This window comes from Thamnophis sirtalis, unplaced genomic scaffold (genome assembly GCF_051295495.1).
Source record: "Thamnophis sirtalis isolate CommonGarterSnake01/CBP01778 unplaced genomic scaffold, rThaSir2_p1.2 scaffold_4, whole genome shotgun sequence".
NCBI lineage: Eukaryota > Metazoa > Chordata > Lepidosauria > Squamata > Natricidae > Thamnophis > Thamnophis sirtalis.
In genome coordinates this window covers 112,349,736-112,375,164 of record NW_028261384.1, presented here as the reverse complement: position 1 = coordinate 112,375,164, position 25,429 = coordinate 112,349,736, and the positions used below count along the sequence as shown (strand labels likewise).

The 25,429-nt window shown below is 38.7% G+C and overlaps 1 protein-coding gene across 1 annotated transcript; it reads left to right on the top strand.

Annotated features, from left to right (window-relative positions):
• The first annotated feature begins 320 nt into the window (after positions 1 to 320).
• LOC148046229 (vomeronasal type-2 receptor 26-like) lies at positions 321 to 14,745 on the top strand. Its single transcript, XM_087714588.1, has 5 exons — positions 321 to 402; positions 7,280 to 8,112; positions 9,031 to 9,231; positions 13,035 to 13,161; positions 13,847 to 14,745. The coding sequence occupies exons 1-5, from the start codon at positions 321 to 323 to the stop codon at positions 14,743 to 14,745; spliced, it is 2,142 nt and encodes a 713-aa protein (XP_087570714.1).
• Positions 14,746 to 25,429: the final 10,684 nt, after the last annotated feature.

Here is a 25,429-nt window from a genome sequence, read left to right as displayed (position 1 = left end):
ACAAGGTGGCCAAAAAAGCTGAAGGTCACAGTACTCATCGAGGGCTCTCCATGTGAGATGGAGATCAACATGGGGTCATCACTGACCATCATGCCATGGTCTACACTCAAGCAGGCAATCCCTAGCCTGAAGCAGCAGCATCTACGTGCCCCTGACATCCGCCTTCGTGATTATCAGGGGAACCTAGTCCCCGTCTTGGGCAATGGGGCACCTTCCAAGTGCAATTCAAAAACTTCAGCAGCCAGCTTCCAGTGACGATGGTTAGCGGTGACCTATAGAGCCTCCTGGAGCTTGACTGGTTCAAAGCCCTGGGCCTAGAAATGACTGGCATCAATGCCTTGAAAGGTGAGAGCACCGAAGAATTCTTTAAGGAATTTGAGGATGTCTTTGGCACCGGTCTAGGTAAGTATGTGGGGACCCCAATCTCTTTTAATTTGGACCCCAACATAGCCCCCTCAGGCTAAAACCCAGGAGAATACCTTTCACTCTCCACCCTAAAATTGATCTGGAAATTGACAAGCTCATAGTCCAGGGAATCCTAGAGCTGGTAGATCACACACGCTATAGCGACACCTGTCAAATCTGATGGGTCTGTCCACATCTGCACGGACTACAAGTGCACAATCAATAAAGCGTTACAACACAGCACTTACCCTGTACCCATTGTATAGCATTTATTACATTTCTTGGGCCCCGGCAAAGTATTTTTTAAATTAGACATGGTGCAGGCATACCAACAATTGTCTGTATATGGTGCTATGGCGTAGGCCCAATCCATTGTGATGCACAGGGGTGCATTCAAATGTAACCACTTGCAATGTGGAGTTAGTATCGCCCCTGGATTGTTCCAAAGCATCATGGAATGGCTTTTGCAGGGGATTCCCTCTTGGTATCATCTGCAAATGAGGAGCAATTTTTCAAACATTTAAGAACTGTTTTTATCAGAATTAGAGACAAAGGCCTCCATCTCAAAAAAAGAAAAATGCCAAATTAAGGTGCCAAGGATTGAATTCCTAGGATACCTCATTGACGGCTCTGGGATTCACCTGACTTTTAAAAAAATTAAAGGAATCCAGGATGCCCCTACACCTTGCAATCAGACCGAGCTTCAGGCAATCCTTTCTTAAACAGAAAGCCACCATTGCTGAGCCCTTACATTGTCTCCTGGCAAAGAACATGAAGTGGTCCTGGGGCAGAGCCCAAGCAGCCGCATTTGCTGCAGTAAAGAGACTACTATCAGTAGATACATTTCTGGTTCAGTACAGCCAGACCCTGCCACTTGTGTTAACTTGCGGCGCTTTCTCATTTGGCATCGAAACCGTCCTCAGCCAACACATGCCCAATGGAATCGAGGCACCCATTGCCTCTTACTCAAGGACCTTGTCCGCTGCTGAACAGAACTACTATCAGCTGGACCGTGAGGCCTTGGCTGCAGTGCCTGGTGTAAAAATTTTCTATGAATACTCTATGGCCATGATTTTGAACTCGTCACGGACCACAAATCACTACTGGGCTTACTGGCTGGGGACCGACCTACTCCTGTGTCATTGTTGCCGCAAATGACCAGATGGATTATTTTCCTCACGACCTACATCTATCACCTCATCCATCGACCTGGCTTAACCTTGGGGCATGCTGATGCTTTGAGTCACTCCCCGCTGATGGAACTACTTGCAGACCCTACCCCCAAGATGCCAGTCCTTCTCATTGATTGCTTAGATACTGGTCCTGTCTCATCTAGTGACGTTGTCTGCCACTCTGCAAGAGACTCACAATCAAGCAAGATTTGGACTGGGTGTGGAGGGGGTGGCCCAAGGGGCCTGTTGGGTCTGATTTCAAAATGTATTATTGTAAAAGAGATGAATAGTCTGTTATTAATGGCTGTTTGCTATGGGGGGACCGGGTCATTGTTCCACCCAAACTGCGCATTGCAGTATTAGAGACTTTACACGTAGGACATCCTGGAATTGTCAGGATGAAGAGAACCATATAAGCAGCTTCAATTTATTTTTAAAAACTGGGATAAAGAAATATATTTAAAATGAAGAATCCCCTTTTCACTTTTCAATAAGGCATTGAAATCTTCATATCCTTCCTAGACTGTTCCACATTATATTCTTCTCATTTAAAATCTACATTTTCCTTCTATTTCCAGATATGGATTTCTGCACTGACTGTCAAGGAGATGAATATTCAAATTTTCAATAGAACCAATGCATCCCAAAACTTTTAAACTACCTGTCCTATGGAGAGCAATCAGGAATCACTTTAATGGGATTTTCAATTGCTTTTGCTCTGACAACAGTTTGGGTCCTTAGAAGATTTTGGAAACACTAGGACACTCCTATAGTCAAAGCAAACAATAGAAATCGCATCTACACTCTTCTCTCTCTTTCTTTGCTTCCTTTGCTCTCTCCTCTTCATTGGAAAACCAACATCTACCACGTGTATTCTCCAACAAACAGCCTTTGGTATTGTCTTCTCTTTGGCTCTTTCCAGTGTTTTGGCCAAAACAATTATTGTTGTTCTAGCCTTTGTGGCTACTAAGCCTGGATCCAAGATAAGGAAATGGGTAGGGAGAAAACTTGGAAATACTATCGTCATTTCGTGCACCTCTATCCAACTGAGCATTTGTTCTCTTCGACTATTTACTTCCCCACCATTCCCAGATAGGGACTTAAACTCTCTCCATAAAGAAATCATTCTGGAATGCAATGAGGGCTCTACGACCATGTTTTGCCCTGTCTTGGACTACGTTAGTTTTCTGGCTATGGTCAGCTTCTCTGTAGCTTTCTTTGCCAGGAAGTTACCTGACAGTTTAAATGAAGCCAAATTTATCACTTTCAGTATCTTGATCTTTTGCAGTGTTTGGTTGTCATTTGGCCCAATGTACTTGAGTACCAAAGGAAAATATGTGGTGGCTGTTGAAGTCTTCTCTATCTTAATATTGAGTGCTGGGCTTCTGAGTTGCATCTTTTTCCCTAAATGCTACATAATTGTATTCAGGTCTGAACTGAACAACAAAGATCAACTAATAATGAGACAATGCAGGGTCATCTAATAAACAATTTATGTAGGAATTAAGATACATGCATAGATGTACCTGTATGTATGTATGTATGTATGTATGTATGTATGTATGTATGTATGTATGTATTACGTACTATGTATGTAACTGTGTCCAATACATTCATAAAATAGTTACTTTAGTTGAAGCTAATGTATGTGACAATTACCATTTTCTGCTTCATATTTTGAGAAATAATATTTTAGACAGATCCCCATAAAGCCTTTGTTAAAAGACAATATTTCTCTAGATGTCAACAACTTCAGCACCTGCAGTCCCATTATCTTTCACTATCATTATCTGTATGCTTCCCCCTTATTAAACTACTAGCCTAGTAGCAATAGTAGTTCTTCATACTGATGAAGAAATCAACAGAATGCTCATCTGCAAAGTATCATTGGGTCTCATCACCATTGTTTCATTCTTTTCACTATATCCAGTTGTGTTCAATATAAATTACTTTTCCAGCAGGACTCCTTCCAGTGCATGCAGGTTAAGTGATCCAGTCATAATTTTACATGAGTTCTATCAGCCAGGAAACCTTGCTGTTGGAGAGATTGTTTCCCAGGTCTTTTTCCTCCACTTATCAATCGATTTTAGAGAAAAGCCCTCAGAGATTAGTATGAAAGAAGCCATGTAAGCCATTTCTATCTCACCCTGAGCAGAAGAAAAATGGATGAATTTGTGTAGAATCTAGATTTCTGCCTTTTCAGTGAAATCTGTCCTTATTATTGAAGAATCACACCTGTTTTATTTTAAATGTTTTGTGAAGACATCATTTCTATTTGCACTTATTAATGCTTTTCATACTTTGATGTTTGCTTGTCAGATTTTTTTTATCACCATCTTCTTGATTTTCAAGTTTTTCATTCAGTCAGTCAATCATTTTCTGAAACTCTGCACTTTAATTTTGTCTAGTTCAGTATGTCATAAAGGCTTTATTATGCTGTCTCATCTGAAACTCTACTGATTACTTCCATAACTTCTTTCTTTCTTTAATTTTTATGCAATTAATAAGTGATTGTACTTTCATCACTAAAACAATGCCCTAATGACAATTTTATTAGTACCACCAGACTTATAATCATTTTTAAATGTATTTATTACAATTATTTGTATGTTGCCTGATTCACCAGACTTTTGCATGCCTGATTTTATTTTTTTATATCAGAACACATTCAAGTGATTAGATTCTATCAATGGGTCACCGATTACATGACAGTTCCATTTCTGAACTGTTAGCAATCAGCGATCAGCTATACTTTGAAGTTGCAACATACCTGTTCCATTTTTCCAATGGAACTAATATCTGAATCACTGAATAGCTGTTTTTTTGTGTTTGGTTTAGAAAAAGTCACTTCCTAGTTTTCATCTTAACAAAGAACTCATGGTCTGTATTTGGCCAAATTCTGCTCTCTTCTTTTCATTCCATAAATAGAATATATTTCATTACAGCATCCAAGGAATAGATGGGAAGTCAAATGCTGGAAAGGCAGGGAAGGGATAAAGGGGTTGTATCTGTCCGCCCCGTGCCAACTCAATGAAGCGGTGGACATGATGAACCGGGGTCTTGAGGCTGTTAAAGACTGGATGAGAGCTAACAAACTGGTACTCAACCCGGACAAGACCGAGTGGCTGTTGTGTTTTCCTCCCAACAATTTGGCCAACGTTCCATCACTCAGGCTGGGGGGTCAAAATTTATACCCCTCAGACAGGGTCCGCAACTTGGGAGTCCTCCTGGACCCACAGCTGAGTTTCGACCATCACTTGTCAGCTGTGACCAGGGGGGCATTTGCCCAGGTTCACCTGGTGCGCCAGTTGCGGCCCTACCTGAACCGGGAGGCCCTCACAACAGTCACTCGAGCCCTTGTGATCTCTAGGCTGGAATACTGCAATGTGCTCTATATGGGGCTGCCCTTGAAGAGCATCCGGCGACTTCAGCTAGTCCAGAACGCAGCCGCGCGAGTGATTGTGGGCGCACCACGGTTCGCCCACATAACACCGATCCTCCGTGAGCTGCGCTGGCTACCTGTTGATCTCCGGGTGCACTTCAAGGTCCTACTTACCATTCACAAAGTGCTCTATGGTAGTGGATCTGGCTATTTGAGAGACCGCCTTCTGCCAATTACCTCCCTCCGTCCCATCAGATCGCATAGAGTAGGCCTCCTCCGAATTCCATCCGCCAGTCAGTGCCGACTGGCGACTACGCGGAGGAGAGCCTTCTCAGTTGCAGCTCCGACGCTATGGAACAATCTCCCCGTGGAGATCCGCACCCTCACCACCGTCCAGGCCTTCCGCACAGCCCTCAAGATCTGGCTTTCCCGTCAGGCCTGGGGATAAGACTTTACTCTCGCCCCTCCCGAATGTTGAATGAATGTTGTGTTTTTACCGCTAATTATTTTTACTCACATTTTCTTTTTGTGTTTTGTCCTGCACTCCCCTCCCCTATTATTGTAAGCCGCCCTGAGTCCCCTCAGGGAAAAGGGCAGCCTATAGATGTTTAATAAAACTAAAACTAAACTAAAACTAAAAAACTAAAACTAAAGAGAGAGCATTGTATTTGTTCTAGATTTAATTGCTTTTTCTGCAACTTTAGGTATATTTTACAGTTTCAAAAAGGAAAAACATAAGCTTCCTTCTCTGGCTTCCTCCATTTTATAACATTCTCAATTCACTGAGCATGGTTTTCAAATGATAAAACTGCCTTATGTATGAAGCCACTAAACAGAATTTATATCATATGTGAATGTGATTCTAATTTGAATAGGAACTATATCAGCATATGTAGAACAGGTTCTCTGTTTCACAGCTTAAAATCCAGCATATGAAATGTTATAGAGAAAATCTCTTAGGCCTTACTTATGGAAAATACACACAAATTAGGCTTTACTTTTTTCAGAGTATATTTTCTTTCATGCACTAAAATCAAAATTTTCTACATTTGTTAGTTATTGTACTGTCATAAGATACTTTGTTTGAATTTTGCTAAAGCATGAAAACATGTTTAAATGACATTTATATGTTAAAAGCATGGGGAAAACAGTATCTAATGTAACTTTTCAGTGTGATGCCAAAAAACTATCAGCACATTCTGGCTCTTGTATTTGCCATAAAAGAGATCAATGTGAATTCCATGCTTCTTCCTAATGTCACATTGGGTTTTAACATCTTTGACAATTACTACAATGGACAGCTCACGTATAACACTATCTTTCGCCTACTTTCTGCAAAAAAGAGATTTGTCCCTAACTACACATGTGATGTTAAAGACCAGTTGATAGCTGTCATCGGTGGACTTGATTCTGAAACATCTTCCTATCTGGCCACAATTTTATCTATTTACAAAATTCCACAGGTAGGGTTGGATGGGGAACAGAGGGAATGTGCAACCTCTCTAATAAAAGCTTATAATTAAAAATGTTGTGGTCATAGATGACACATTATGGTAGATAAAAAATTAATATTGACAAAATATGCAGAAATACAATTAAGGAAGAAAATAGAATGGTATTTAAAGGAGTTACACCAAGCTATACATATTTTGTTAGTTCTTATAAGTGGCATATGAAGTGGTAAAACTGTTTCTGAATAGTGCAGTTGAAGAAGGCACAGTAAATGCATCTTTATGTGGCTGTTTGTAATATCTATGAGAGTTTATCACACTTTGTGTGTGAAAGATTAGGAGGGAACTATTCTTGTGGATGTTTTCAAGTACATGGAATTGAAATTTGTTCCCTGTAATTCCAAAGAATGAGTAGAAATAACAGGAAGTGGGTTTTGTTAGCTTGTCCACAATGACATCTGACACTAAATGATTTTTTTTCCAGAAAGTTAAGGCATCTTCTTCAATTGACTATTCAGGCAGAGAATGGATTACTAAAGTTGCTGTAATTTAGCCCAGGATTGTAGATCCTTAATTGAGCAAAAGGTAAACTAGGTAAACTTAAAGTACCTGAATAGGAGCAGAGAAACTCCTGGGATCAAATGACTCAGGGGCCTCAAGCTAAAACAAATCCATCTTAAAATTCAAGCTTTATACCATTTTGAAGTTTTTTCAGGATTTAAAATTAAAATATCACTCTCAGAAATGTCTAGCAACCACAATGCATGTTCAGAAGTGCTTTTAAAATGCAACAGTTGTACAATAATTATTACATTAAACAAAAATACTGAATAATTGTTTTTAGATTACATATGGATCTTTTGTCTCAGGAATGAATGACAAAACACTGCTTGCTTCCTTGTACCAAATGGTTCCAAATGAAATTCAACAGTATTCTGGGATTGTCCACTTGCTGATACATTTCAAATGGACTTGGGTTGGACTCTTTGCAGTGGATGATGACAATGGAGAAAGATTTTTCCAAACATTGGTTCCGATGCTTTCTTCAAATAGCATCTGTTCTGCCTTTATCAAAAGAACACCCAAATGGACATACGTTGCTGATATATTAGACTTGTTCTTAGATGACTTGGATAAATTTCCTTCTTTCATGGAAAGCAAAGCAAATGTTTTTATTGTCCATGGTGCACCTCCTTCCATGCTAAATTTGAGCTGGTATCTTCACATGGCGGTCTTTGATTCAAACCTAGGGAAAGTATGGATTGTGACAGAACAGTGGGATTTCCGATTAAGTGCCTATCAAAAGAACTGGGATATCCAATTCTTCCATGGTGCTATATCATTCTCAGTTCATTCAAATGAAATACTGGGATTTAAAGCATTCCTTGAAAACGTAAATCCTTCATGGGAAACAGAAGATGGCTTTATTCAGGACTTTTGGGAAAATGCTTTTAGTTGTTCAATAAAAAATCACAGTGTAATTAAAGGGGAAGAGCCCAAGAAAGTTTGCACAGGAGAAGAAAAGTTAGAGAGACTTCCTGGGACTTTCTTTGAAATGAAAATGACTGGACACAGCTATAACGTCTACAATGCTGCCTATGCTGTTGCCCATGTATTACATGCTATATATGGTTCTAGGTCAAAATCCAGATCGAAAGTTGCTCAAAAAAGTTTGGAAGTTTTGAGCTTTCAGCCATGGCAGGTAATGTTACTCCAAAAGACCAGCTTTATTTTTATATATAATTTATAATAATAGTGAAGAGGAATCTCTCTCAAGTTGAACCCGATTCCAGGTAACAAAACGGATACTTCCATGTAGCCATTTTGACAATAATACAGAAACTTTGCACCAAAGAAAAAGCAAGACCAGACAATATAATTCCATATGGTACATAGATATATTCATTATTTAAAAATAGGAACATGGTATGCTACCACACTTATTATGTATGCACTATCTTAATTTTTATTTTTATCATACTCTTTGGATACTTCAGAATCATACATTGACAAAATTGAAGAATACGATATAAATGTACTAATTTGTTCACCCTAAAGAAAAATAGACTTTCATACCATTTAGATTCTTGGTTGTTTTTGTTTCTGGTTGGAATGGGTTATGCTGGATTTTTAAGAAATTTCCTAAGATTTGTTTTCCTCTTTTTTTTCTTTTCTAGTTTCAAATAGTTTCCACAATAGGTTTTTGTTTTTGTTTCCTTTTTACAATATAGCTTTCTTTTTGAAATATAGTGTATGGTCATATTGCTATTTAGTGTTTATGTAATACTACAAAGTAGTAATATTTAAATGAGACACTGTGTGAATATGTCAGTTATATACATTTGTTTCTTAAATAAACAAATATTAATTATAATACTAAACCATCTGAAGTTCAATAAATAAGTTTAATAATACAAAAGTTATTTGCCACTACCACTTCTTTTCAATTTCCCATCAAGTTTATCATCAATCAGGTTCAAATGAGTTTTAAGATAGCTCCTTTTGGTGATATTAAACACTATAAATAGCTCTGCAATAAATACTAATCAGTTTCACAATGAATGAAATATAATACATTCTTGTTTCCCTTTTGAAAAGATAGGCCCATTCTTTTCTAAAGAGAATCTCATTCAACAACAGTGCTGGAGAAATAGTGCATTTTGATGAAAATGGAGAATTAATAGTAGATTTTGACATCACAAATTGGATAACTTTCCCCAATGAAACTTTTAATCGAGTTATAGTTGGAAAGATGGATCCTCTTAGCAAAAAGTTATTAATCCAAGATGAAAAAATTGTGTGGCATAGAAGATTTAATCAGGTAAGAGGAAAAAAACAATGGTTTTTTATTCACAATTATCAGTGAGAAACTCACACGATTGTTTTTCCCCAAACAATCGTAATTTTACCAATCCGTTCCAATCTACTTTCAAATTTAGTTTTTGGATAGAAAAAAAATGGTTATTCTTATAAATAATTTATAATAAATTTTGCATCAGGAAAAATACATTATGTGTACTAGAGAGGACCATTATTCTTTTAGAAAGTGACATCGCTTTCAAATTATAATCTGTAAAATCCTTCTAGCTTTGCTGAACTTGGAAGCCTCCTCAGATCAGAAAATCTATAGAAGTCTTGGACAGCTAGATGCATTTTTAATTTTTTTTATTGTTTTAATTAAACAAAAACACAAAAAGAAAAGAATCATCTTTCGTTACATCTTGTAGAAAGCGTATTGATTGGATACAAATAAATTCCGTGTGTTTCTTCCACAATCCTTACATATACTTCATTCAAATTAAATTGTACATTTTAAGTCAAGAAAGAAAAATTATGTATTTTACTATCCCTGTACCGCAATTCTCATTTAATTACCATTATTTAAATATGTTTTTATCTAGAATCATTTATATTTAAATTAGTAATTAATTAGTAATTTAATAAATTTATATGCCGCCCAATCCCGTAGGACTCCGGGCAGCTTACAGAAACAAGATAAAAGTTAAAAAGTTAAAAATAAAAAAGAGAAGCAAATTTAAAAACAACACACCATACATTCCATCTAGGTGGGGCTGGACCTTGTTCGTGAAGTCAACAGCCCCAGGCCTGCCAGAATAGCCAGGTTTTAATGGCTTTTCGGAAGGCCGAGAGAGTGGGAAGGGTCCAGATCTCTACGGGTAGATCGTTCCACAGGGCCGGAGCAGCTACAGAGAAGGCCCTCCCCCAAGGGGCCACCAGCCAGCATTGTCCGGTCGATGGCACCCGGAGAAGGCCCAGCCTGTGAGATCTTATCAGCCGTTGGGAGGTATGTGGCAGGAGGTGGTCTCTCAGATATCCAGGTCCTAAGCCATATAGGGCTTTAAAAGTGATGACTAGCACCTTGAAGCACATTCGGAGACCAATAGGAAGCCAGCGCAGCTCACAGAGGATGGGTGTAACATGGGTGTATCTAGGTACACCCGATATTGTTCACGCGGCTGCATTCTGGACCAACTGTAGTCTCCGAACACTTTTCAGGGGCAGCCCCATGTAGACACAACCACCTACTGGCATTCATTTGCATTTTCAATAAATCTCCAATAACATTACACCTTTATGACATATTGTGAAACAGATTCAGTTAAGTAAGATATCTAAGCATTTCCCCTCCCACCCATAACACACCTGTATGTATCATTAAATATTATCCATTAACATTTCTTTCTTATTATTGTAGTTAACTAAAATTATTTACTGTTTATCTCACCTCTCCACAGGCCCACACAAGATTATACCTTTATAGCCATCTTTAAACAATGATTTATCAATAAGATTTATAGGTCTTTTCCCTCAATCCCAAGTTTGTTAATTACGTGCTAAGAAAATAAACATTAAACATCTAAGACAATCTAAGAGACATTAACATTTCTACTTAACAATCACCAAAAGTATACATTAGCATTTCATTATTTGTATCACATCTCTTCTCTTCTGACTCAAATTATTTATATCTTCACAACAAGTGCTAAACAAAAATTTATAAGATTTGTACATTTTTTCACCAGATCTCAAATTACAATTTTTAGCCTGGTTATTTATCCTAACTAAGGTTATCATTTCACTATTAGTATCATAGTAAATTATATGTTAGCGAATAAACATTCAATGGTAATCTAGAACAGTCTATCAAGTACTAAAATCTCTACTTATTAATCATTAATAATTAACTAGCTTTTTTTCCATCAACTAGCATTATTAATCAGTGTCTTTCCAGTAACAAAATGGTCTTTTCTCTCTCACCAGCTGTTGTGTCAATTCTCTTTTCAGGATCTTTCAAGGGTTTGAGACTTCTCTCCACACTTTGTAGCTTAAAAGATCTCTCATGTAGTTTCATTGTCCTTGAGTTGTTATTAATGTAAGCTTAACTTTGGTTGTCAGGTTTATCTCTGGATAGATTTGTTTTATTAACTCCATCTTTTTTGCTCTTTCTTTTTCTCCTGCATCTTGGAGTTTGGTGTGAAGCACCAAATTATCAAAGTCACTTTTCCAGTTTCCCTTTCTTTCCACCTTCACTCATGTTTACTCCATTAATAAATTCATCTAACTTCTTATCTTTGTTTTCTATATTTTCATTCGCTTCTTTAATTTCTGGGGCTCCAACCCCATTATCTTTTTTGTGATACCCCATAGTCTGTCACATTTCTTGTCAAATCTCTCAAATCCTTCTAAGATGTTTTGGAGTCCAGCCAAAATGTTTTGAATTATCAAGTTTTCTTCATCTGAGTATTGATCCATTTTTTAGGGTAAAAAGAAATATAAAGAAAAAGAAAAAAAGGAATTTGGCAATTTCTGCCACTCTAGCCTGTCACAATTTTTTGAAGAATATATCTATTTTTATTTTAAATTTTAAGCAGATGTTCTTTTATGATTTTCAAAAAAGAAAGGTTCTTATCTTTTTCTTTCCTTTTCCAACTTTTGCCAAAACAAGCACCAACAGTAGACTATTTGTGACCTTGAGTCTTTATCAGGTTTTAAAAAGAAATTCCAAACCCTTCTGTTGCAAAGTCAGTGTAGTCAAATAGGAATGAGCAAAGGATACATTGTTACATCAAAAGAAACTTCAGACTTAGGCTTCCAAGTGGCAGATTCAACTATTTTTTAAAACTTTTTCCTTAAGTATCTTTAATATAATATTATAACAAATAGAAGAAGTTTATTAAAGTAAAAAAAATTAATTTAATTTTTTAAAAGTTAAGGTAGTAAAAAGAAATAGAGGAAAAATGATCAATCCCTTCACCTCAAACAGAGAAACAGGAAACATTGCAATCACCTCAATCCACAAAATATCGTTACAGGCAAGAGCAAAAAACTTTCTAAGGCAGTCCAATAGGGATTAAATTTGCCACTTTGTTCTTACTTAAGGGACTAATTTAGCTTAAAAAAAGAAGTTTCTTAGGGCTATCTTCTAAAAGAAAAAAAAACCCTCACCAGATGGAACACTTTCACTTCTCTTTCTTTCCGGAGCCATCTCCAACTATGTCAGCCTGGGGGCTGCCTGTTTGCTGCCAGTTGGAAGTGCTTCCCTTGGGTCTATTAGGGACTTTGCGGTGTCCCTGTGACCAGCAAGGTCTTGTCTTCCCAGTCACCGTCTCTTTGGGATGGTTTAGGTCCTGCTGGACCGTCCAGGGGCAAAGGTGTCATTGGCGGATTCGGACCTTCGAGTTCGCACGATGTAATGTTGTGATGTTGGCTCTTCCTTCTCCTACAGCTAGATGCATTTTTAAATTATTTGAAACAAACTGCAGTTGGAGATGTTTTTAGCAGGGAAATGAGCTAAACTGAATAAACAGATCAAAAATACTTTGAATTTGATTCCCCTTGAATGACCTAGTTTTTATTACTTTAATCTGCATTCAGTAATGTGTCTGTTATAGCCACATTCTCAGATGTATGAACTTCCAATAATTGACATGTTGCACCATTCATTAACTGATCATTTGTAGTTTGTTCCTAGAGATTTAACTATGTTTAGCAACAAATACAAAGTCAGGAATAGTTGTGATATGGTGTCCTTTTTATCTTCTAAAACCATAATTTTCAAAACTTTCCCAATTCTAAAAATGTATTTATGGACATTTTGGATAGGAGCCACCCATTTCTCTGTGTAATGACCACTGCCATCCTGGTAACACCAGAGAAAAAAAGGAAGGGGAGCCATTTTGCTGTTATGTTTGTATTCCTTGTCCAGAAGGAAAAGTTTCCTTTTACAAAGGTAAGTGACAACTTTGCAAAAATAAGACTTCATGTATGGTTTTCCCAAATTCCCATGAAAACAGGAGATATCATATGCTTCAAAAGTGTCGATGTATTGAGAATGAATATTATAATATTATAAATAGCCCTGCATATGAAGTTCTTCAATTTTCAATCCTAGAATCTAAGATTGCCATGATATACAAAAATTACTAAATCAAACTAGTATCAGACTATGAGCGGAAAAAACTATTTTTAATTTCAATTCCACAACTTATTTTGACAATTATCTTCTTTCAAACCATCCTACTAATAAAGTTGTTATGAGAATAAAGGTTGGAGAAAAAAAATAGATAACAATTATACCTCTTGGAAGAAAAACATGCATTCAAAATAATAAATTCAGAAAGAAAACACCTGTAAACTGGAGATATCAAAAAAGAAAAATTTGGGCACCAAAATGCCAGCACCTCCTTTGCTGCCGAAGGTGCTCCTTGGCACTGCCTAGTGACTCTGCAGTCGCCGTTTCTCTGCAGTCTGGGCGAGGGAGCTGGCATCCCTCCAGCCGCAGGAAGAGGGGAGTGAAGGGGGGCTGGAACTCCTCTCAATAAAGGCTGTGGTGCACTTTTAAAAAATTTTTAAAAAAAGAATGATAATCAAATCATTATGTTCTTTCAAACCCCCATTATTATACTTTTTTTCAGATATGGATTTCTGTAATGACTGCATAGAAGATCAATATTCATCTCCAGACAAAACTCAATGTATTCCCAAGATTTTAAACTATTTCTCGCATGAAAATTCTTTGGGGAAAACTTTAGCTTTCTCTTCAATTGCTTTTGCTCTGACAACAGTTTGGGTCCTTAGAACTTTTTGGAAACACCAGGACACTCCTATAGTCAAAGCAAACAATAGAAACCTCACCTATATTCTTCTCTTCTCTCTCTTTCTTTGCTTCCTTTGCTCTCTCCTCTTCATTGGAAAACCAACATCTACCACGTGTATTCTCCGACAAACAGCCTTTGGCATTGTCTTCTCTCTGGCCCTTTCCAGTGTTCTGGCCAAAACAATTATTGTTGTTCTAGCCTTTGTGGCTACCAAGCCTGGATCCAAGATAAAAAAATGGGTAGGGACAAAGCTTGGAAATATTATCGTCATTTCCTGCACCTCTATCCAAGTCTGCATTTGTTCTCTTTGGCTATTTACTTCCCCACCATTCCCAGATAGGGATTTAAACTCTCTCCATGAAGAAATCATTCTGGAATGCAATGAGGGCTCTACTACCATGTTTTGCCTTGTATTGACCTACATGAGTTTTCTGGCCACTGTCAGCTTGTCTGTGGCTTTCTTTGCCAGGAAGTTACCTGATAGTTTCAATGAAGCAAAATTTATTACATTCAGCATGTTGATCTTTTGCAGTGTTTGGTTGTCATTTGGCCCAATGTACTTGAGTACCAAAGGAAAATATGTGGTGGCTGTTGAAGTCTTTTCTATCTTAACTTCAAGTGCTGGGTTGTTCAGTTGCATTTTTTTCCCTAAATGCTACATAATTTTATTCAGGCCTGAACTGAACAACAGAGGACAATTAATAAGGAAGAAGTAAATTTAAAAAACCAAAAGCAAAATAATAAACCCAAACATCTAGAAAACAAGTCATTTTCTTCTGATTTCCCCCCTGAATTTTTAAATTGGACTGAAAATATTTAACCCAAGAAACAAACAATTAACAAATCAGGATAATAGTATTTATATGATAGAAAGTTAAAGTTATAGCAGACATATTCCAGCAAGTGCTTAACTTTAAACAAAACACCTACATGTAGATAATTTAGTAGGCTGGTAGAACAAAAAAAAATGTTAACTTTTTTGATCTAAAAATCTGGACATGTTCCTTTTTTTGCTTCTTTTCCCAGTTTTGGTAACTTTCAGCCTTGTTATGAGTTTCAAAAGTAAGGTAGGAAATATGATGGATTAGTCCTAACATATAAATGAAATAGTGTTCTTGGTATAACTTTTTAGCTCTCCTTTGGAAAATGTTGATATTTTCTGCCAAAAGTTAACAAGTATATACAGCATACTCCTCTATATAGAGGAAATAAATAAATCCTTAATTTTATCCCACAAGATTCATATGAGGTAAACTGGTCTGAGGGATAATGGCCAGTTTCATGGCTTCAATAAGTAATGGCTTGAAACTGGGCATTTACGGTTCCGGTTTGATACCAATAGCCACAGAATGCTGATTAGTAGAAATGGGATAGAAATACTGAAATGCTGAACACCTACAATATTTTTTTCATATCTTAATATTTCTTTTAGTTTTTATTCTTTGATTCAAATCTAATATATCTCTGGTCATGTGTTTTATATTCTCATGATTGGCATAGTGGAAGAGAAAGTCTGGACTAATGGAAGAGAAACCTCTAATGCATCTCTTCTGGTGCTATTTCTGAGTATACCAGCACACCTCATTAAATTCAGCCGATAAAGCCTGCTGCAGATATCATCTGCCAAAGACTTACATTTTGTAGACCCAGGCTGCAGGACTTCTCTGCCTTGTTGCCTGCATTATGGAACATTCTCCCTCACAACATTAGATTAATTCCATCCCTCTTATGTTCCAGAGATCCCTGGTTGTAACTAGGTGATTCCATGGAATCAGAGATGTGTTTCCAGGACTCCACATTTTTTAGCAATAAAAGGATCCATCAAAGAGCACGGTGGCTGGACACTATCAAAGCTGATACCAACTGAGCGTAGAAAAAGTCAAAGAAATAGTGCAAGGTCAGAAAATGTGAAGAGACCTGGCCCATAGAATCGCCATCAAATTGCCAAGAGTCAGAATCAACTGGATAGATAATGTCATCATAAAGTTTATCATGATATATCTATTTGCATCCATATAATTTTATTGTACAGAACATTAATAAAATTGGGCTTTGTGCTTTATTACATTCAATGCACCTGCAAGGGGCAGTAGAATCATGTCTACTTGAGATTGCCAACCTCAATTCGTAATATTTAGTAGAATATCTGAAAGATCCTTCATATTTGCATGCAATCATTGTGGCACTGCATAAATCAAGCCTCTGAATCTCACATGCAGTCCCTGTACAAATAGACTCTTTCAGATGCCATGCAAAATATCTGTCTATCACTCTTATTGATCTTTGTTTTATAAAATTACTAATCTGAGGCCTCTTTGTTCTTTCCAGGCACACACATACATAGAGTATACTGAGATTCTCCTTGTGGTAGGATCTAGGTAGCTAAGGGCTAGGTTTGCCTGGCCATGTAATATTACCAATCAATAAATCTCCTTTACCTTATAGTCATAATACCTGACTCATGGATCATCGTTAAGGTTCTATTTCCACTATTATAAACACACATGCATAGAACATTTCAAACTACAATTGAAGGCAACAGGGTCTCTCAAAAGAAGGCTAAAAATCCCCAACAATTGATGTCCTTGCATCAGTTAAGTCCCTGGTGGCTTGAAGAGGCTTTGGCAAAAAAAAAACATTAAAATGTTTCTATTTTTATTCTTTTAAAGATACTTATATGTTAGGTTTTTAATGTTTTGATGCTGGGTTGGAAGCTTGTGATGAACAAACTGGGTTTTTTTGTTTGTTTGTTTGTTTGTTTGACTGTGTGCTAGGTTATTTGGGTCTTTTGGTCATTACTAGTTTCATTGCTGCTTTTTTTGCTAGGAAGCTACCTGCCAATTTTAATGAATCTAAATTCATTGTTTTCAGCATGGTGGTCTTTTGCAGTGTTTGGCTGCCATTTGTGTCAATAATTTGAATACAAGAGGGAAATAAATGGTGGCCATGGAGATTTTCTGCATCTTATCAACCAATGCTGGACTACTGTGTGGCGTTTGTTTCCCTAAATGCTATATTCTTGTGCTAAGGTCCCAGCCTAATAATAGGGGAATATTAATAAAGAAAAAATAATAAAATATGAATACCTATTTTGTCCCTTTGGTGTGATCATGTCATAGGACATATCCAATCTGAATCTGGTGTCAGTTTTAGAAGTTTCTTTGTATGAAACCAGAACCATCTAATAATCACTGAATAGAAAACTCGGGTTTTGTTTTCTGTTGTCAAATGTTATCCACTAACTATAAAGCCAAGATATTATCTTTGATGCCCCTCTCTTTATTCCCCTCAAAATACTTCGCTTTCATAAAATGACATATGAATAGCTATAAAACACTGCTATTAACCTGAGACTGTAAAAACAGAAATATATAGATTGTAATATCACTGTATTCATTTTCCCTGATAATAGCCATCATTGTCATCATTATTTTCTTAAATTATATTGATTTTAATTGTACTTACTTCATTGAGTCTCATGTCAAAAGAACAACAATATGAGATGGATGGATGGATGGATGGATGGATGGATGGATGGATGGATGGACAGATCCTCTAGTTGCACACACATCTCTCTCCTGGAGCATTCCAAGGCCTTTTCTTCCAATACTCTCAGATATCCCTCTGCTTTATGTCATGAACATTCAACCAAAGAATGATGAGAATTGTTGCCCAAACTGTACATAAGGGGAGGGTTGTTGAGCAGAATAATGCCCACTCATTCTGTCAAAGTTATTGTCTATTCTCCCATAAATAGGTATAGTATCTATGTGAAATAGATGCTTTCTCCCTTGATGAAGGCAGTAAACCCAATATTTATGGGACTATCTGAGCTTCCTAAGTCATTTATTTGGGAAGGTTTACTTGTCAAAGTCTCTGCTTCACTCTGCTGAGCAAACGGGTGTTCAAACTCCAGAAACCATATGCATTTTGCAAGGAGACCACCTTCAAAAGCAATTCACTGGCTGAAAGAAATGAAAAAGACAAAACATAGTAGTCTTCATAATCATGCTCCACACCTGTTCTCTGGGTTGCTCTGAAAAGCACAATACAAAGTACTCAAGGGATAGCATAGACAAGCTTAGTGTTCAGTATTTTAAACCAGGCATATTACAATTCACTTGGAAGTATGTTTATTTTATTCATCTAAATTATATAGCTGTCCATCTCATAAGCAAGTAATTCTGGATAGTATACAAGAAGACTAAAACAATAAATATCTAAATCTTTATCAATGGCAAAAACTAAAACATTAAAAAAAACTATTAAAAGAGCTAAAACAGTCTGATTTCAAATCCAATTTAAAGGCCAACCATCTAAATCCTACCAAATGTAGCTCCCATAACATGCTCATTCTTATAGGCCAAACAGATGAAATTGGGGGAAAGCAATCCCTCAAATAACCTGGTCCCATGCCATATAGGTCTTATAGCTCAACATTAGCATTTTGAATTGGATACTGATAACCACTGCACCTCATGCAGCAAAGGTGTAATGTATGTTCTACCCCAGACAAACATAACTGCTTTTGTGAATGCATTTTGTACCAGTTGATGTTTTGGATACTCTTCAAGGATAGCCCCAAGTAGAATGCACTGCACTCCCAGTTGGGAAGTGTTTGGGGCATAAGTAACCAAGAGTAGGGTTTTCTGATCCAGGAATGGGTGAAATTGACACAAGGTACACCCAGATCAAGGACTAGGAAAAATCCAGTGATCCTTTGAACCTGGAAAGCAAGAGGCCAATGAATGAAATTCATCTGATTACAGGGGGGTGATTCCATCTCCTTCTGCTTCTAAGATGTTAAGGACTGCAGGGTTGGGAAGGAACAATGGTGAAACATCTCTTAACAAACTCTTACAAACTTCATCAGGAAAAGTCCGGGCCTGGTTTGCTGAACCAGTGGCAACCTCTGGTTGACCCCGTCCACCCACCTGGTCACCCAGTCACTGCTCGCTCACCCCACCCACCCGCTAAATGCTTGCTCAGCCCACTCGCTAAAAATGATGCGGGGGTGGGTTTTTAACCAGGCGGCTATCAGGGAGAAGAGGGCAGCATGCGCCCATGGGCTTGTGCAACAGTCAAATCCTCTCCTCCTGTTCCTTCTTCACGTGGCATGTGCTGCCCTCTTCTCTCTGACAGCTGCCTCATTTCCAATGGAGAGGATGGGGAATGCATGCATTTTCCTCCCTCTGCATGGATTTCCCACCTCCTATTGGTAACAAGGTGGCTATTGGCGGGGCAAGCATGGACAGGCAGGGCAAGCGAGCGGCAACTGAGTGGGCAGGGGAGTGAGCAAGGGAGCAGGCAATGGGAGGGAGTGTTCCAGCATGCAGCCTCTAGAAGAACAGGTACCGGAAGAAACGCTAAATTTGGCAAACAAGTACGCACATACCAGGGTGTACCCCCTGAAACCCATCCCTGGTGCACATGCATCCCATTGCCTGCTGCACCAGAGGGCTTAACCAGGCAAGTTTCAGTGAAGCGGCGCAGCAGGCAATGGGATGTGTCTGCACAGCTGGCACAAAGAACAGGGCAGCAATGGCAGCGGCTTTTTCAGTGCATTCGTGACCGCCTTCACTTTTAGTTGTAAGAATAGCTTCATGGAGTGCAAGACCTGTAGAAGGAAGATATCAATAGCTTTATATATACCACTTCACAGTGCTTTACAGTCCTTTCTAAGCTGTTTACGACTTTGTATTGCCTCCAACAATCTGGGCCCTCATCTTACAGTAAAAAGTTCTCAAGCTTTTTTAAGGGAACAAATGCCAGGTATATGCCATATTTCTTCTTAATAGGTTCAGAAAACCAGGTGATATAAAAATACTTTACCAGTTGACATTATTGAGGCATCTCGTCTAGTCTACATGGGCACTAACTGAGTTCACATATGGTTTTGCAGATCAAATTGTAGTAGCCTGGTTCATATGACATACTGAGCCATAAAGCATGGTTTACAAATCCAGTGGATTTGTTTATGCATCATAAGAAATAAAAAAACAGGATATGGCAACTTGAGGCCCAAGGTGAATAGAACTCCCTTGAAACTTTTTTGCAACTCTGAACCTTGCCCACCAGCGCTGAAAAATGGGTGGCAGAATTGTGGGAATAATGACAGAAAAATGCTTTGACACAAAAAATCACACCCAATAAGCCTATGATGCCACTATTAATTAATGGCACCCTATTTTCTGGTCTTGTAGACTTCGGTGCTGATGTTTCTGTCATAAGGACCACCGAATGGCCTTCCGAATGGCCATTGGAAGCCTCACCGGCAGTTAGGGGAATAGGAGGGACCCGACCTGCAAGAATTAGTCGAGATTGGCTTACGGCACAACGCGTTACGAAAGGCATCTTGGCGAAATTCAAACCAGTGGTTTTGCCGCTTCATACTAACTTGTGGGGTAGGGACCTACTTTTTCAATTTGATGCTAAATTAATATTGGAGGATTAATAATGCCGCACTTGATGAAATTGACTCTTTTGTCTTCAACCCCTGTTTGGGTTGATCAATGGCCTTTGACAAAAGAAAAATTACAGGCCTTAGATAATTTGGTAAAAGAACAATTGGCATTGGGTCATGTGGAACCCATCACTAGTCCATATAATACTCCTGTTTTTGTGGTAAAGAAAAAATCAGGAAAGTGGAGATTGATTCATGACCTCCGAGCTGTGAATAATGTTATTAAATCTATGGGCCCCCTCCAATGTGGGATGCCAAATCCAAATTTAATTCCTTGTAATTATGATCTTGTTGTAATTGATCTTAAGGATTGTTTTTTTTATCATTCCCCTCCATAGTGAGGATAAACAACTTTTTGCATTTTCTTTGCCCCAGCTTAATATGTCCCGTCCCACTCCTCACTATCAGTGGACAGTTCTTCCACAGGGAATGCTTAATAGTCCTACTATGTGTCAGGCTTTTGTGGATTTTGCATTACAACCTTTCCATAAATCTCATCCTACTTTTTTGGTTTACCATTATATGGATGACATTTTGGTTGTGGCTCCTGGCCCAAAGAGTACAGTACAACTTGTGCTATTGGAGCTTGTTACATTATTGGACACGTTGGGTCTTCAAGTAGCCCCAGACAAGATTCAGACCCATGAACCTTTTTCCTACTTAGACCATAAGGTTTTGGCCTCGTACTCATCTCCGGTACTACCCTCTATCAAAATACCCTCGCCTTTGACTTTGGTTGCCTTGCAGCAAATTTTAGGCACCATAAATTTTGTAAGACCCTTTTTGGCTCTTACCACCACGCAATTAGCCCCATTATTTATGGCATTAAAGGGACCTTTAGGCTCCTCCTCTATTGTAATTCTTACTCTGGCCCAGGAGCAAGTGTTTAGTTTAATAAATGAGTCAATAACCACCTGTTGGGTGGATCGAGCTCTACCAGACCACCCACTCTCATTGGCAATCTTTGCTACTCCTCCGTTACCACTGGGGCGCTTATACAATGCCATGACAAAAAAGTTTACATTGTAGAATGGTTACACCTCCCTCATACCCCACGTAAGTCCATCAGTTCCCAGCCTCATTTAATGGCTCTTTTAATAAATAAAGCCCGCTTTCGGGCTAAATGCCTTATTGGTTTTGATCTTGCTGGTTTGTATGTCCCCATTTCTCTTACAGTTTGGGAACCCCTTTTGGCCACATCTGATGTCTTACAACTTTCCTTGGCCGATTGGTCGGGTTTTGTGTCTTGTCATTTATTTTCTGATCCCCGTTTTCAACTTTTCCTTAACGTTCCCCTTTCCCTATCTACTTCCTTGGTAACCTCCCCTCTCTTGGATACGTTGACACTTTTTGTGGATGGGGGAAAAACATATGGTTCTTGTGTGTGGCAACAGGATGGATCCTGGCACACAAAAATCACCCCGCCTCAATCCTCTGCTCAACGTGCTGAACTTGCCGCTACAATTTTGGCTTTTCAGACTTTTCCCCATTTACCCTTTAATTTGATTTTGGATAGCCTTTATGTGTATCGTGTTCTTATTCCTTTGCCTGATTCCTATGTTTCTCCCTCTTTGGACAACTCTCTCCTAAGCCTTTTTCTTACCCTTCAACTCCTTTTGCAACGTTGTGTTTGTCCCTTCTTCCCCGCCCATTTTTGTAGCCACTTGCCTTTTCCAGGCATTCTTCAAGAGGGCAATGCCCGGGCGGATGGAGCTGCTTCTGCAGCCTCCTCCATTTTAGTCCTTTCCCCAATTACTCCATGGGATAGTCATGCCTATTTTCATCAGAATAAAAAAGTTCTTATGAAACAATTTTCTCTTTCAGCTCAGGAGGCTTCAGCCATTATTCAACAATGTCCTACCTGTAGCCTTCAAGCACATGCAGTTCCCCAAGGTGTCAAGCCTCGGAGGACACAAAGTTGTCAATTGTGGCAAATGGACGTGACTCAATATTTGCCATTTGCCCCTTGGAAATATTTACATGTTTCCATTGACACCCATTCAGGCTTTATTATGGCCACCCCCCCAACAAACATGTTATTAATCATTGTATTTGGACTTTCTGTATTTTGGGTAACCCAACAGAGCTGAAAACTGATAATGGCCCGGCTTACACTAGTTCCGCCTTTGCGGCGTTCTGCCATCGCTGGTCCATTATCCATAAATTTGGTATTCCTTATAATTCCACTGGTCAAGCCATTGTGGAACGAGCTAATCAAACTTTAAAAACTGCTCTTGCGGGACACTCCAAAAGTAAAGGGGAAAATAATCCCGGCTTACCTGGAATACAAAATGTTTTAAATCTTACTCTTTACACTCTCAACTTTCTTAATGTTACCGGCACCCCGGGTCTCACAGCCGCCAGCAGGCATTTTTCTGCTTCTCCCACAGACACTCCACGTCCACAAGTGGACTACCGACATCTGCCAGACCCGTCCTGGAAAGGTCCTGCCTCCCTCATTACTTGGGGCCGTGGTTACGCCGCAGTTGAAGACCATGGTGAAATTATCTGGACACCTGCTCGCTGTGTCCGGCCTTACATGGTGCCTGCTGACGTTCCCTTGGTGTAGTACACATGACTTGGGGGCCTGGGGTCCCAATTCTTATTTACAGGACTTGAAGAAGGTGTCACAACTTTTTAATTTAACTAATTGTTAAAAGACCATGGTGAAATTATCTGGACACCTGCTCGCTGTGTCCGGCCTTACATGGTGCCTGCTGATGTTCCCTTGGTGTAGTACACATGACTTGGGGGCCTGGGGTCCCAATTCTTATTTACAGGACTTGAAGAAGGTGTCACAACTTTTTAATTTAACTAATTGTTGGATTTGCTTACATATCCCGGCTGATAGCAAAGGTGGCATGGTGTTACACGCTATTCCCTTTAATGAAACAGGATGGAAACAAGCTACCTGGCCTAGAACACAAAGTTTGCTCGACATGACATATGCTGTAGCCACCCGTGTGCAGGAACCTGCTCATTACTGTTTTTCCAGCACAGGCCGATGGAGGAATGCAACATATCTTGGCAACTACACTAATTGTAAGACTCTGATTCCGTGGAATGGATTGGCTACTTGTTGTAATGCCATCAATACAACAGCGCCAGATGGAGTCAATAAATACTGGACTTGCAGTCAAATTTGCCAACTCCTCCTAATATGTGGCTCATATGTGGTAGAAGGGCTTACTGACAGACTCCACGAAATTGGCAAGGGGTATGTACGTTGGGATTGTTGGCCCCGGCTATATATGCTATGAAAGAATTACCTAGTGGAAGAATTCAAAATAAACGAGACACCTTCTCCGAATCCCCCCTGACGTTGGGAGGATCATCCTGGACTCAATTTTCTAGAGGTGTTCTCCCTCCACTAGGTGTTGCAATGAATTATAGAGATTTGCATTTGTTAAATAATTGGACTGTTGTTATGTTTAATGAAACTATTACTGCTCTAAAATTAATTAATCAGGAACTGGGGGAAATACGTAGTGTAACATTGCAGAATCGTTTTGCTTTGGATATTATTTTGGCTGAAAAAGGTGGTGTTTGTGCTTTGATTCATTCACATTGTTGTATGTACATTCATGATAATCAACCTAATATTTCTGCCACAGTGGAAAAAATGGAGTTCTTGGTATGTAACAACCCCCTGCATAGTGATGGCTCTGGTACCATCGACTTATGGGGGGCTTTGTGGTCCTGGCTACCTGGTGGCTCCTGGTTGAGATCACTGATTCCTGTGAAAATAACCATCATTGTATTGCTGGTGTTACTTTGTTGTTGTATCCAATGCATCCCATCCCTGCTACAAGTGTGCAAAACCCTCTTTCCCTCTAATAGGGCGGACGCTCTGGCCATGGAAACCGAGGCCCGTCTGAACTTAGAGGAGGTCTCCGTTGATAATATAAAAAAGGAGGAGATGTGGGAATAATGACAGAAAAATGCTCCCACAGGATGTGCCATAGTGTACACGAAACAATGAAAGCGCATGGGAATGTGGAAAACAGGATGAATGAATCCTAAAAATAACTGGCCATAGGCAACTCTGGTCACCTAAGTGATAACATTGTATGCTAATGAATGTGCTAATAAAAGAAAGTCACAGAATCAGTTCTGAGCTCTCATCCCGAGACATCTTTCCTGAGTGTCTTATTCCTCATGAGAGACCACCACACAGAATTTTCTCTCATTTTATAGCAGCAAAACCAATATATTGTAGTGTGAGTTTTAAAATAAACTTAACAAGTTTATATCATTAAAAATGGGGGGGTTTCATTCCAAATCTGGAGAAAAATACAGCTGACTTTAGGCCTATTCCTTTTTGTAATACAACCCCCCTAACAAATTTTATTCCAACAAATGTTAAGTGTGATCCTCAGCTATTGAAAGATTATCCTCCCTCAGGACAAACTAAAAAACTTTTTGTTTATTGCAATTTGTGAGCTTTTCGGGGCTTCAGATTGGTTATCTTTGCCAGCTTGAATTGAAGATACCTGGGATTTAAGGCCCTCAAACTTAAAGGGTGGTGTTTGTTTTTTCCAGAAATCTTCAGCTCTTGCTCAAATGTGGGATCTAAAAGATTTTGCAAAAGAAGGCAAAATGCTTATAACTCACTTGGGATGGCATTTCCTCCTTGAGTTTGAGGAATTTAGCATAGCCACAGCCTGCTTCAATGATATCTTTTATTACGTGGGTAGAGATTCCTTCATTAATTCTAAAAGAAAAATGTCTTCAGTGGGAATGATAGAAAAAAAGGGTTTATTTTAGCCCACACAACAGAAGTCTGGAATATATCTAGTATAGATGTTCATGAACCATTATGATTATTATACATCAAAATTTCAAAATCTGAAAAACCAATGTTCCAATATTTAAGGGGCTGCCATAAAGAAGAGAGGATCAATCTGTTCTTCAAAACACCTGAAGATAGACAAGAA